Source organism: Talaromyces rugulosus, chromosome I (genome assembly GCF_013368755.1).
Source record: "Talaromyces rugulosus chromosome I, complete sequence".
Taxonomy (NCBI): Eukaryota; Fungi; Ascomycota; class Eurotiomycetes; order Eurotiales; family Trichocomaceae; genus Talaromyces; species Talaromyces rugulosus.
In genome coordinates this window covers 7,139,077-7,151,151 of record NC_049561.1, presented here as the reverse complement: position 1 = coordinate 7,151,151, position 12,075 = coordinate 7,139,077, and the positions used below count along the sequence as shown (strand labels likewise).

At 47.2% G+C, this 12,075-nt stretch overlaps 5 protein-coding genes across 5 annotated transcripts; 1 reads left to right on the top strand and 4 right to left on the bottom strand.

Moving 5' to 3' along the window:
- Positions 1-311: 311 nt before the first annotated feature.
- TRUGW13939_02431 (uncharacterized protein) lies at positions 312-2,313 on the top strand (the record flags this gene model as incomplete). Its single annotated transcript, XM_035485625.1, has 3 exons — positions 312-760; positions 843-1,961; positions 2,025-2,313. The coding sequence occupies 3 exons, from the start codon at positions 312-314 to the stop codon at positions 2,311-2,313; spliced, it is 1,857 nt and encodes a 618-aa protein (XP_035341518.1).
- Positions 2,314-2,599: 286 nt separating this feature from the next.
- Positions 2,600-3,946, bottom strand: TRUGW13939_02430 (uncharacterized protein; the record flags this gene model as incomplete). The annotated part of the gene is made up of 2 exons (XM_035485624.1): positions 2,600-2,695; positions 2,777-3,946. The coding sequence occupies 2 exons, from the start codon at positions 3,944-3,946 to the stop codon at positions 2,600-2,602; spliced, it is 1,266 nt and encodes a 421-aa protein (XP_035341517.1).
- A 1,590-nt stretch (positions 3,947-5,536) lies between these two features.
- TRUGW13939_02429 (uncharacterized protein) lies at positions 5,537-7,359 on the bottom strand (the record flags this gene model as incomplete). The annotated part of the gene is made up of 3 exons (XM_035485623.1): positions 5,537-5,853; positions 5,918-7,061; positions 7,126-7,359. The coding sequence occupies 3 exons, from the start codon at positions 7,357-7,359 to the stop codon at positions 5,537-5,539; spliced, it is 1,695 nt and encodes a 564-aa protein (XP_035341516.1).
- Positions 7,360-8,604: 1,245 nt separating this feature from the next.
- Positions 8,605-9,843, bottom strand: TRUGW13939_02428 (uncharacterized protein; the record flags this gene model as incomplete). The annotated part of the gene is made up of 1 exon (XM_035485622.1): positions 8,605-9,843. One exon carries the CDS (start codon positions 9,841-9,843, stop codon positions 8,605-8,607), a length of 1,239 nt encoding a protein of 412 aa, XP_035341515.1.
- Positions 9,844-10,328: 485 nt separating this feature from the next.
- On the bottom strand, positions 10,329-11,680 carry TRUGW13939_02427 (uncharacterized protein; the record flags this gene model as incomplete). The annotated part of the gene is made up of 4 exons (XM_035485621.1): positions 10,329-10,776; positions 10,871-11,069; positions 11,159-11,176; positions 11,242-11,680. The coding sequence occupies 4 exons, from the start codon at positions 11,678-11,680 to the stop codon at positions 10,329-10,331; spliced, it is 1,104 nt and encodes a 367-aa protein (XP_035341514.1).
- Positions 11,681-12,075: the final 395 nt, after the last annotated feature.

The following is a 12,075-nucleotide window of genomic DNA, read 5'->3' as shown; positions in this document are numbered from 1 at the left end:
ATGGGCTAGCGCTGTAAGTATGGGAGACGTGAGCGTAAGAAAGGAACGGGTTTTCATTGGCCAATTGCCCGTTTTTTGCGATACCGGGTGCTGACAAATTGCAGTTACCGGCACCCGCGAGCGGCAAAGTGGAGAGAGTTTTTCTTCTTCTCGGTTAAATCGGATGCTGATCGCGCCCGCATCATGCGGTGACGTTACGTTCGCCCTGCAGCGCGAAGCGCTATACAAAAACCATCTACTTTTCTTTTCGCCGCCGTGTTGTGTCGCTGTGACACCTTTTCTCCCTCGTTCGATTCTGCTTACCGGCCACAATGAGCAACTATCATGCTGGCGCAGATAACGAACCCCTTGACTCTCAGAGCTCCGAGGCAGGGCAGCCGCAAGCTGCTCGTCCGGGGGGCTCAGAAGAGACAGAAAAACGGGCATCGTCAGTCAGCAGTGTTGGATCATTGTCAAGCTCGAGCTCTTCTGTCGATTACCCAACGCAACTGCATGGGCTGCAGTCTCGCAACACAGAAGTAGACTTGGAGCGACTCCGGACTGCAGGATCTCAACCCCTCAGCAGAATAGAAACTCAACGACTGCAGCATGCGCTTACTGTCGGTCGAAGTATAAAATCTCGCACTTCCAAGGCCTCGCTACCGGCGTTTGGGGCTGGCAAGCCATACCCACCCCTCCTACCTGCCCAGGAAGATTATGTGGTCGAGTTTGATGGGGATGACGATCCTCTATATCCGCAGAACTGGCCGCTGAAGAAAAAGTACGTGCCCTTTAATTATTTTTGCCACCGCGCCTATAATGACTGTCAGTCTTGTCAAGTGCTAATTTTGGTCTTGGATTAGACTGTATATAAGTGCCATTCTCGCTTTCACCAGTATATGTTCTACCTTCGATTCGGCTATATTCAGCACGTCAACCGCGTATGTTGCGCAGCACTTTGGTGTTGGTCTTGAAGTTGCCACTCTTTCCAGCTCGCTATATATCATGGGATATGCTTTTGGGCCTCTAATGTGGGCCCCCATCTCGGAACTTAATGGGCGTCGCCTACCTATCGTTGTAGCTATGTTGGGGTTTGGCATCTTCAACACCGCTGTCGCCGTTTCCAAGGACATACAAACCCTCATGATTTCTCGTTTCTTCTCCGGTGTCTTTGGCAGCTGCCCGCTAGCCGTCGTCGCGGCTGTTTTTTCGGATATCTATAACAGCCGCACACGTGGCACAGCAGTCGCTATGTTTTCCTGCACCGTATTTTTGGGCCCGATGTTGGCACCGTTCATCGGTGGTTTTATCAACCTATCTTATCTGGGCTGGCGCTGGACAGCCTACATTCCCGCTATAATGGGATATACTGCATTCGTGCTCAATCTCGTTTTCCTAAAAGAATCATACCCACCTGTGGTTCTTGTTGAAAAGGCATCCGAGTTGCGCCGTCGCACCAAAAATTGGGGCATACATGCCAAGCAAGAAGAAATCGAAGTGGATTTTCAAGAATTGATTATCAATAATTTCTCCCGTCCCCTGCGTTTATTGATAAAAGAACCATTGATCTTAGCTGTCACGATCTATCTAAGTTTTATCTATGGGCTTCTGTACTGCTTTTTAACCGCTTATACCTTGGTGTTTCAAGGAGTACACGGCATGAATGCTGGAATTGGAGGATTGCCCTTATTCGGCATGATTGTGGGCATTATTATCGCAGCATCTTACATTGTCTACTCGAGCAAGGCATACAGCGCCAAGTTGGCTGCTAATGGGGGAGTCCAGGTTCCGGAGTGGCGCCTCCCACCTGTGATTGTCGGTGGTGTTCTGTTTGCTGTGGGCCTTTTTTGGTTTGGGTGGACCGGGTTCAGGAGCGATATTCCCTGGATTGCACCAACACTCAGTGGCTTATTTACGGGATTTGGTCTCTTGATGATTTTCATTCAATTATTCAATTACCTTATTGACACCTATCTTATGTTGTAAGTGCTGCATATCCGTTCGTTCTTCCGTTGCCGAACATCAAATCTAACAAGTCAATACAGCGCTGCTTCGGCACTAGCAGCAAACACGTTTTTCCGCTCAATAGTAGCTGCGAGCTTTCCTCTTTTCTCACGCCAAATGTTCAACAACATGGGTATCCAGTGGGCAGCGACCCTGCTTGGCTGCCTAGCCGTTGTCATGGTCCCAATTCCAGTCTGTTTTTACTTATTCGGCAAGAAACTGAGAATGAAGAGCACTTTTGCTCCGTATTATGAGAGGCCAGAAGTGCAACAGGAAACCCAAGAGGAACTGGTAATGAATGAGGTTGTGAGAAGTAACCAAGCTGAATAGAAAGAGGCGATGAGTATTGTGGTTAACTACTCAGTATGTATATATTATGTTAATATCCGCTTATATGTACAGCATGTAATTATTAATTGGTATATAAAACAATATTTGAATTTTTCATTAATGGCCTGCTTTCGAAACAGTAAAGCTCATGGTTCAGGGCGCCCATCCAGGAAAATTATGAATATATACAGAGAAAGAAATACAAACTCTCAGCTTTCTAGCGGTATTCTTATTATTCTTACCACTAGGCACGCCTCCTAAAACCCGGGCAGTCATATTTAGGTGCTCAAGCTGCTTGGCATGACGACCAGTAGTCACTCTGCTTCACACAAACATACGGAGACTGACATGCGGTTGAACCCGTATAACCGTCACCACCACACTGTAATTCAAGTTAGACAAATTCCACGTGGAAATCATAGCGAAATGGGGGAAATATAAAGGAAAAAATATGTCAACTTACTTGGCCATATTCAGGAACCGGGGTCCCTGTGCCTGTTGGTGAACTTGTACCGGTAGAAGTGGAGAATGCCGGCGTAGGAGCAACAGGAGTCAGGGAAGGGGTGAGAGTAAAACCCCCGGAGCTGCAGGGTGAACCTGTCAATAAGATACTGTCGGCTTCTTGAGCAAAGGTGCAGCCGTCAATCACGTTTGAGTCTGAGAAGCCTGCACTCCACAACATAATACCACCAAATTGGGAATAACTATCCACCGAGCTGACAATTGTGGCTAATTGAGAAGGAGTGGCATAATAAACCTCACCAGCTGTGCCTCCGTTCGCAGCTAACGGGGCAGCTGGCACGCCAATAAAGAGCTGTGCACCAGATGATGGGGTGTCGGCAATGAATGTCTCCCAATCATCAAAGTTGAACGCTGCATCGCCATTGATTCCAAGCGCGCAGGGGTACGTGTAATTGTTATTGTTATAGAATTGCGGCCAGATATAATCGAATGTAGAATTTCCAATTATTTCACCCATGTTGGGCTCTGGAAGAGGGCACTGAGGTGCTCCAGAAATGTAATACGTATTTGCCGTATCGGTGGCGAAGTTTGACCGGAGAGTCGAGATCATGTATTTGTAATACTGGTTGTTTCCATTGCTGTTGTTCTCGATATCAAAATCGAAGCCATTCACAATGACATCGCCAAACGGCCGAGTGACAGTTGAAGTCGCTGAGTTGCCATACGCATCCCATAGATACTGGCCGATTGCTTCTGCCTCGGACTGGGAAGTAACAGTATAGCCACCATTACCGCCACCTAGAGATAGGAGCACTTTAATACCAGCTTCCTGGCATGTTGTGATGGATGAAACGACACTGTCACAATTCTGGGATTCACCAGAGGTCGCAAGAACCGTGCATGACTGGCCGAATGAACCGCCAGGAACGGTCACTCCGTTACCGAACTGGTACAAAAAGCTCAGGACGATGATGTCGATGCCTTGGCTAGCTGTGCAGTAAGCTGACAGATCGTTGTTTTCTTCGGTGCCGCCGCCGTTTTGTCCCCAGTAGACCACGGTTTGACCACCTGGGCTGCTTCGTCGTGGTAATGATACAGGGCTGGTTAGGGCCTGACTTGCCAGAAAGCCAAGTCCGAGGCCAAGTGTCGATAGTAGCCTAAATGAAGGCATACTAAATGAATAGAACGTGTACAAATATGTATAAGGCTAGTAGGGAATGTGAATGGGTTTTAATGATTTTCAAAACCTAACCAGAGGAACGGAATGAAAAGGAAAGACTCCCAAAATTGGCCGAAGGAATGAATGTGACTATGTCAACTCGATTCAAAGGAAGGATAGCACGACTCTATATATACACAATAGCCTCGTTATCTACTAAAGGTCTCTTTTTATCATTAACAGGACGCGTGGACACACACGACACATGGCACAGTAGCATAGCTAGAAACAAGCTCATGAAAGGATGAATAGCCACTGATCGGTGCCCATGGTCGAACTCAAAAAGGGAAAGTCTACATGGCCGCGGACAATTTCTATGCTTGCCATTCGCGATCAAGATTTGGGACCAAATAATGCTTAATATTGGGACGAAAGCTTAACAATCAGGATGCAACATCGCTGTCACGCTTCTTAAAACTATAAGCATGGTGTTTGTTAGCTTCTGCCACTAGGTGAATTAATGAGGTTGTTTAGAATGGCTGACATTAGTAGGATAATCTAGGCTTAGTTTTTAGCTGTGGTGTTTGCGTAATTCATCGATTATCTCATTGTCAATGGCAAGGTAGCAACACGAAATACTGTGGCGTTTGCGCCACTGTCGAGCTGTTGAAAGAGGCGTCGGCACTTGCGATAGTAAATAGTAACCTTTCGATCAAGATCCATGGTCCCTTTTCGTGATTCATCCTCATCCGAAATATGGTTTATGTAAATATTCTTTCAGAGTCTTCTCGCCATGCATTTATATCCCTGAATGATGCTGTAATATCCACATGTGCCTATAAAACCTTGAATACGCTAACATTAGCTCAAAGAAATGGTGGGGCAGCGTGTGCTAGCTTGCGTCACTATATAGTTACATGGTGTCAGCCTGAAAATGACCAATTTAATCCAAACCCTTTAGGGAATTCCTTTTTGGCGTAGCGGTTTCAAGGTCGACACATGGTTTCCAAGTGGATGTTGTAGACCCTGAACAGTACGTTACATTTAGGCAACGGAGTAGCGCTGTCTCCTCGTTCTTCCCAGCAGTGACTAGTGGCTGAGGTCTCAGATCAGATCCGTCAGCTGAAGACATACGAGGCACATCTTAAGCAGCAAATTTGAACTTCCTGCGTAGCTATTTTCGTTGCCTAGTACAAGTAGGCTACATCTCCTGGACTTCATTTCAGTAGTTGACAGTCGCTACTAGCCAACATCAGTACTGAGTTTTCGCCTAGGTTGTTCAGACTACGACAGTGTAATAGCTGACTTTGTACTATTAGCCTCCATGAGATCCTGATCGAGGTAGTATGGTGTTCAAAAAATTGAATTAATAATATAACTTCTAGAAAATAAACTACATTATTTGTTTTATGCCAGACTCTAAATTTCCACGACAGAAACCCACTCCCAATCTCTAACTCCGGGGACATTTTTATTTCTTAGCAGGCCACACCGCAGGAACAACGCCACTCCCAGCGTGCGACATTGCAGGACATTGTAGTGAAGACTACGCTCGCCATAACAAAGGGTGGGCGGGCGGTCTACCCCCGTCGTATCCGCAAATTAGCCCATGACCATAGCAGCATCACCTGATGCATGACTTGGAAGCCTTTTCATTGGAATAGCTAAAGTACATATGAATGCAACACCAGAAAAAGCGAGTGCGACTGCAAAGGCCGCCTTGATACCGACCATATATGCCTCTAGCACTCCAGGAAGCATATCCGGCGGGAACACATTATGCAGCTCTGAGGCGCCTGTCAGAAGCACCAGCCCTGGGTTCACTTCTGGAGCTGTCCTGGGAAGAGTGGCAAGCATTCGATTGACGAAGGCTGACTGTCCTGCTGAGGTGCTGAATGCACCTCCAATTGTCTGGAAGACTGTGCAGCATGTCGGTTAGCTTCTTTGAGCAGTGCGCAGATAAAAATGGAGATGGGTACTTACACAGAAGGTTGGCGGTGACAGCTGTTAGGTCTTCAATGCCTGCGTTGGCTTGGGCAATACTCAAGCCATGCATTATAGCGAAGGCCATCGCGGCCCCGGTAAAGACTTGATAGCCAACCCACTTCCCAGTCGAGGTACCAATATCAAGAGTATAGATCAGGCCAATTGCAGCGGTGGAAAGCATCGAGCCGACGAACATGACCTGTTGCGGACGACCTGTAGCCATAACGACAGCTCCGCCGGCGAGTGCGAACACAGCCGCCGCAACTACGAGGGGAAGGTTGTTAACGCCAGATTTTATAGGACTAGTACCAAGAATGCTCTGAAAGTAGATGGGAAGGTAGTACAAGAGTACAACATAGCTCCCCATAAAGAAGAATTGATAAGGCGCGGTGGTCGAAAGAGAGCGCTGCTTCCAGAGTCTCCGCGGCATCATGGCATAATCACCCAGCCAGAGCTCCCATCCTACCAGGGCGAGAGCGAGTAGTCCAAACCCAATGAGGAGACCGATGACCATGCCGCTCTTCCAGGGATGGGTATTTCCTCCGTACTGAAGCGCGAGGGCAAAGCAGGTGATGCCCCCCATCGCTAGAGCGAATCCCACCGGATCTAGATGTAACAGCTTCTTCGCCCAGGAGATCTGTGGAGTCACCGCAGAAGTCGGAAGGTGGAAGAAGATGAAGAGGGCCACAGCGGCAATTCCTCCAATCGGCAGATTGATATAAAAACACCATCGCCAAGTGACACTGTCTGTAAATGCGCCCCCAAGAAGCGGCCCAAGAACGGCAGCAACAGCGTATGTCATCCCAATGATGCCCATCATCATTGGTCGTTTTACTGGCGGGACGGTGAAGGAGACGATACTTGTCCCACCCACCGACAACCCTGCACCGCCCAAGCCAGCAATAGCCCGCCCAATAATCAAAGCCTTGGAATTAGGCGCAACTCCACAGATCAAACTACCGACCTCAAAGAGAAACATGGACCCCAGAAAGCTCCACTTGAGGTTGAAGTACTTGTACATCTTGCCGGCGGAGGGTTGGGCAGCGCCGAAGGTCATGAAGTATGCTGCGGCATACCAAGATATGTCATCCAGACTGTGGAACTCGTCCGTAATTTTAGGGATTGCCGTGCCGATGATGGTCTTAGATACGTTAAGTATCAGATGTTGTTGTCGGTGTCAGAATAAGTGAAAGGGGTATACTCACTTGGTCCAATGCAATCAGAAAAACGGCGATGAGAGAAGCCCCTGCCAGTATTACCAGTTTCACTCCGTGCGGATATTCATCGTCGGTTATAGTCTGAGTAGGTTGGTATTGTTTTTCTAGGGAAACACTATCGCTGTCACCAACGCTATTGACATTAGGGCGGTCCAAGGTCGAAGGCTTGGACGAATCGTTTTGTTTAACGTCCACCACCATTCCATCGTCTGGCACAACCATTGTGTCGAGAATGGATGATAATAAAACCAAGGTATAAGTTGCCAACAGGAGTTCTTTGAGGAATAGGCACCAAAATACCCAGATGGGCAGCTTTAAGTAGTCTCTCATCAAGGCTCGCCGGAGCCTCGGGGACCCTTGCAACTCGAACCAGCACTAAGATGCGGAGTTTCGAGATTAAAATCCGTTCAAGGCGGAATCTTACCCTTCTTAGCTCAGAGATCTTAGCTGAATCTAAAATAGCGAAATTATCTGACATACATACAATGTGGCATCCCCATCTCCGGAATTCGGGCAGCGAAATCCGTTCGCATTGCACAGACAAAAAGTAGGCAAACTCCCATTCATAAAACATATGAAATGGGAGATTTGTGGCGCTCATGTATTTCTTCACATTCTATTTCGAGACACTGGTCGCATAAAGATATTATATACAGACGAGGCGGGCATTTGATCCTACTATAATTCACAGCTAGTATGACAATCCGTTCTGATATTCTAATCTAGTCAGGAATCGTGCCATCCTATTGCTGATTGGAAAACACCAAATTATTTTCATCTGAAAGGGGTCCTAAAGACAATTATGTAGGGAGTACGTCGTGAACGAACTGTGGAGGTCTTACATAATTCAGACAGTTGATGGGTTTCTATTAGAAGCAGACGTGTAGACTCAACACTCAGTGTCTTCCAAAATTTATTCCCTCGTTCTATATTCTATATTTTTGAACTGTTACTTACCGTGTGATACAGGGGTTCTTATGTTCCGGAAGCGTACGATTTGTTGCCATATCTTCGGAGTGTTGTCAATCTCTTCAATATGAAGGGTGTAAAATAGTATTTGCATAGCCATATCAGGTAACTATTCCTTGACTTTACAGCTTATAACTATCTTCGTAATATTTTATTATATAAACACTTTCTAATGCAAGAAAAAAAGACAATTATTATTGGTTCAATGTTGTCTAGAATACAGCAATATAATTGTAATCGTATTATCCTAGACATAAAAACTTTGTTGACCCTTTAAGTTTTTAAAATAACAGTTGACTCCTTATAAATTTAATATCTCTGTTTTATATTGTAATAAAGATCATCTATAGTTTCTGAAGGAGCTTATATAAAATCAAGCTTAACATGGAATTATTTTACTATTCATGCCTCCGACATCTAAAATCAATAGGACGCTATCTTAAAAAAAAACATGTGCAACAAGTAGTTGACACGACTATTATCTGTTTCTATCTATTGTCAAGACTCCCCACAGCTTCTAAAAAAGTTCGCCATGACTGTAGCGGCGTCATCAGAACCGAATTGGATGTCATTTATCTTCATGGTCATGTCAGCAATTTCCTTCGCCGCTACTGACATGTTCCGCTCAAAGTCTGTTATCAGTGTATCTAGTGTGCCACGGAACAAGGCAGGATCCTGGTCAACGATAGCGTGTGCTTTGATTATGGCTTGTGCTAACATCAATGAGTCCTTCATGGCAAGATTGACTCCTTGCCCCGCCGGTGGGTTCATTAGATGGGCTGCATCTCCGACGAGTGTTGCGCCTAAATGATGCTCCCACGTATATCCGACAGGAAGCGTGTAAAGCGGCTTGATATCAATAGTTTGGCCAGGCTTATAAATCGACTCATCGTCGCACGCGGCAGCCACCAGCTCTTTAATCATGGAACCCCACAAACTGAATAGTGAGTTGTCGCAAAGCAGCTGTTCCTTGGCTTGCGCAGCTGTCTTTTTGTTCAAACCGCTTGTAGCCGCAAAATGCTCGTCCTCTACCGAGATGAAGATATATATTCTTGCCGATCCTTGCATCGAACGTTGAGTACAGATTCCATGTCGGTTTCCAAGACATTGCAAAGAGCCAGTGCCGATCCACTCGGCCAAGCGTGGGTGCCTTGAGGCGATTTGCCTGATATCCAGGGTAATGATATACATCCCGGCGTAGTGCGGCTTCTCTTCCGTCAACAACGCCCTCACCCTAGACCAAGCTCCGTCGGCACCAATGACAAGGTCAAAGGTATCTTTACCATGTTCGCCGAAATCAAGTTCAGTCTCTGCCGGGTCAGATAAACCAGAGGCCTTGACGCTCATCAGTTTGTGGCCCCACTTTATTGATGAAGCTGGTAGATTTGACAGTAAGAGTTTGATAATTTTCGGTCGAGCGATCTCAGGGCGCTTTGCCAGTTCTCCTTCATCCGCGTATAGTAGATCCCCATACATGTTGCAAACCCGATCTGCCTCGGTACAGTCTCCCGTAAATGAGGCGAATTCTTCAAGCAGGCCGCATTCTTTTATAGCAGCAATGCCGGATTCCTCGTGAAGATCAAGTGATCCAGCAGGCTTTAGGAGTTCTTCTTCGGTGGGCTCTTGACGAAGCTCAAATATGGTGAATGGGATGCCATGCTTGTGCAGTAGGACACCAAGAGTCAGTCCGGCAGGGCCAGCGCCAATAATAGCAATCCGTGGCTGATAAGACGACATTGACGAGGAATGATATATTCGTGACCGAGGATATTCGGATACCTTACAAGCAAAAATCGGGTGACGTCTCCGGCCTATTTATGGTTCTCAGCCCAACGATCGTTGCCGTTGAAATCTCCAATCGCCGATCGACAGCAGAGCACCTGCTAGATTAAGGAACGACGATCTTTAATAAATATTTTTATGTGGCCAATGTACGATTTTCAGTTCGATCGATGTTGGTTCGGCCAATGGAGAATGGACAGGCTCGGGAGTTAGAAAAGCCCGACGCTGCTTTCGGGAGACAGAACTCTCCGTCCTCTCCGAATGCCAAACACTGTGCACACACTCTCTAGGGCGATATGAGTAATTGCAAGTTTGTTTTTTGGGCATGGAAGAAGAGGGAAGAAAAAACCAGTAAGTTCTAGTCAAGTGCATATGTGCCGTTGCTTTTTGTTGAAGTGGATTATTATGTACAAGTTATGTCGCTCCATGGGTATCACTCGCTATGTAGGCTTTTGGGCATACCAAAAGTAATAGTGGAAGTATCGATGGACCTTTGTGTCCTCGAGTGCCTTTCGGGCAAATGCCAGAGTGATCTGGCTCTCTGCCTGGGACATGCCCAAGGCCTCGAATGGCCGCCCTGCGAGTGCAGGCATCAGATCTAAAACGGCCATTTTCTGGTACAGCCCTATCAATCGCAGGGTCTTGTCTTTGGCCCACACGCCAATTGGAACCTTTTTCACTATACATTTGATGTTTTCGAACCCAGCTTCCTGGAGTGAGTCGTGGAGATGCTTGGGAAGGGTGACGTTCATGCCGAACTTGGCGAATGCTTCTCCAGCAAGACTATACATCCTTTTAACTGGGTCATCGCTGGGCATTGTGTCGTCATCACACATAGGCTCGGCGCTGAGCTCTTGTAATTCAATCCAACCACCGGGTCTCAGACTCCTAAAACGATGCACAGTGTGCGGCTTTGGTCAGCCAAGGAACGGGGCTATAAGCACGGCCAGCACTAGGATCTCTCCTAGGCGAGAAATCTTACTCGTGGGCGTTCTTTAAAACCTGCTGGACATTCTTGAGGATAATCACCATAAATCGAAAGTGAACAAAGTCACAGTCTGTGGCTAGCCAGTCCTTCTCACAATCGTCGATCAGGAAATCCACGTTAGGAGGGACCCAGGTGGGTTGAATTGGCGATAAGTCGATGCCACGAACGTGGGCGCTCGGGAAACGGTCACCAGCTAGTATTAATCATAAACATTACTGCCCATGGTGCTGCCAGGATGTTGCGCACTGTGAAATGAATTGGGTGGATGTGAAAACCACTAACCATCGATCGCCCAGATGCCTATTCAATGCGCATGTCAGTCCGAGCACAACCACAATTGCGCCGTTTTGTAAATAATGACTCACCTGTTCCGGTGCCAATGTCTAAGATATTCTGCGGGTTGTCTCCCACAGGGGCAAAGAATAGTTCCCCGTCCATCAGCTCCAGCATCATGGCATGTTTCATATCCTCCCTATCTTGCTCATTATCGTCGTTTGGTATTGGATACCGGCCATTCTTAAAACTCTGGTAGCGACGACCGTGTTCGTAGGTATGCGCGTAGATAGTCGAATCCGCACTCGCTGATCCGTCTGACCTCGTCTCCCAGCCCTCGGTGACGTCGAATTCGTCTTCTTCGCCGGGCTCTGTGGCTGGCTCAATTTGCGCAGGGAGCACGGCATCGGCGGCTGCAGGGGCGTGAGGTTCCAAGTCACCAGCAGCAGGACTGACGAGCTTGGCCGATGTTGCTGATACGGAGGCTGATGTTGCTGATACGCAGGCTGGCGTTGCATCCGTAGCACCCATATTATCAGAAACCGAAATCACCGGACGTCAGTATGTCGTTGAAGCGCGAAAATATGGCCTGCAACGGCGAGTTTCCTGCTGCGATTGTCAATGGTTGCAACACGGATGGGCCTTGCTCCCCGCTAACAATGCACTCAGTCGATTACTGCCGTGCGTGGCGGAACCCGTCCAATGATAGAAGATATGTCCGCACTATCCGGCGTTATTAGGAGCTCGATGAGATGTAATCAATCACATTTTTAGATCAATCACAGCGCTTATGCTGTGGGCCGCGTCCTTGGCTAGCCTTGACTGGCTACATGACTCCGGATCCGACTGCCTTGTTTCCCTCTAACTTGAAAAGCCCGTAACAGTTCTTTACTTTATATCTTATATCTTTATCTTCTTGACGAGCA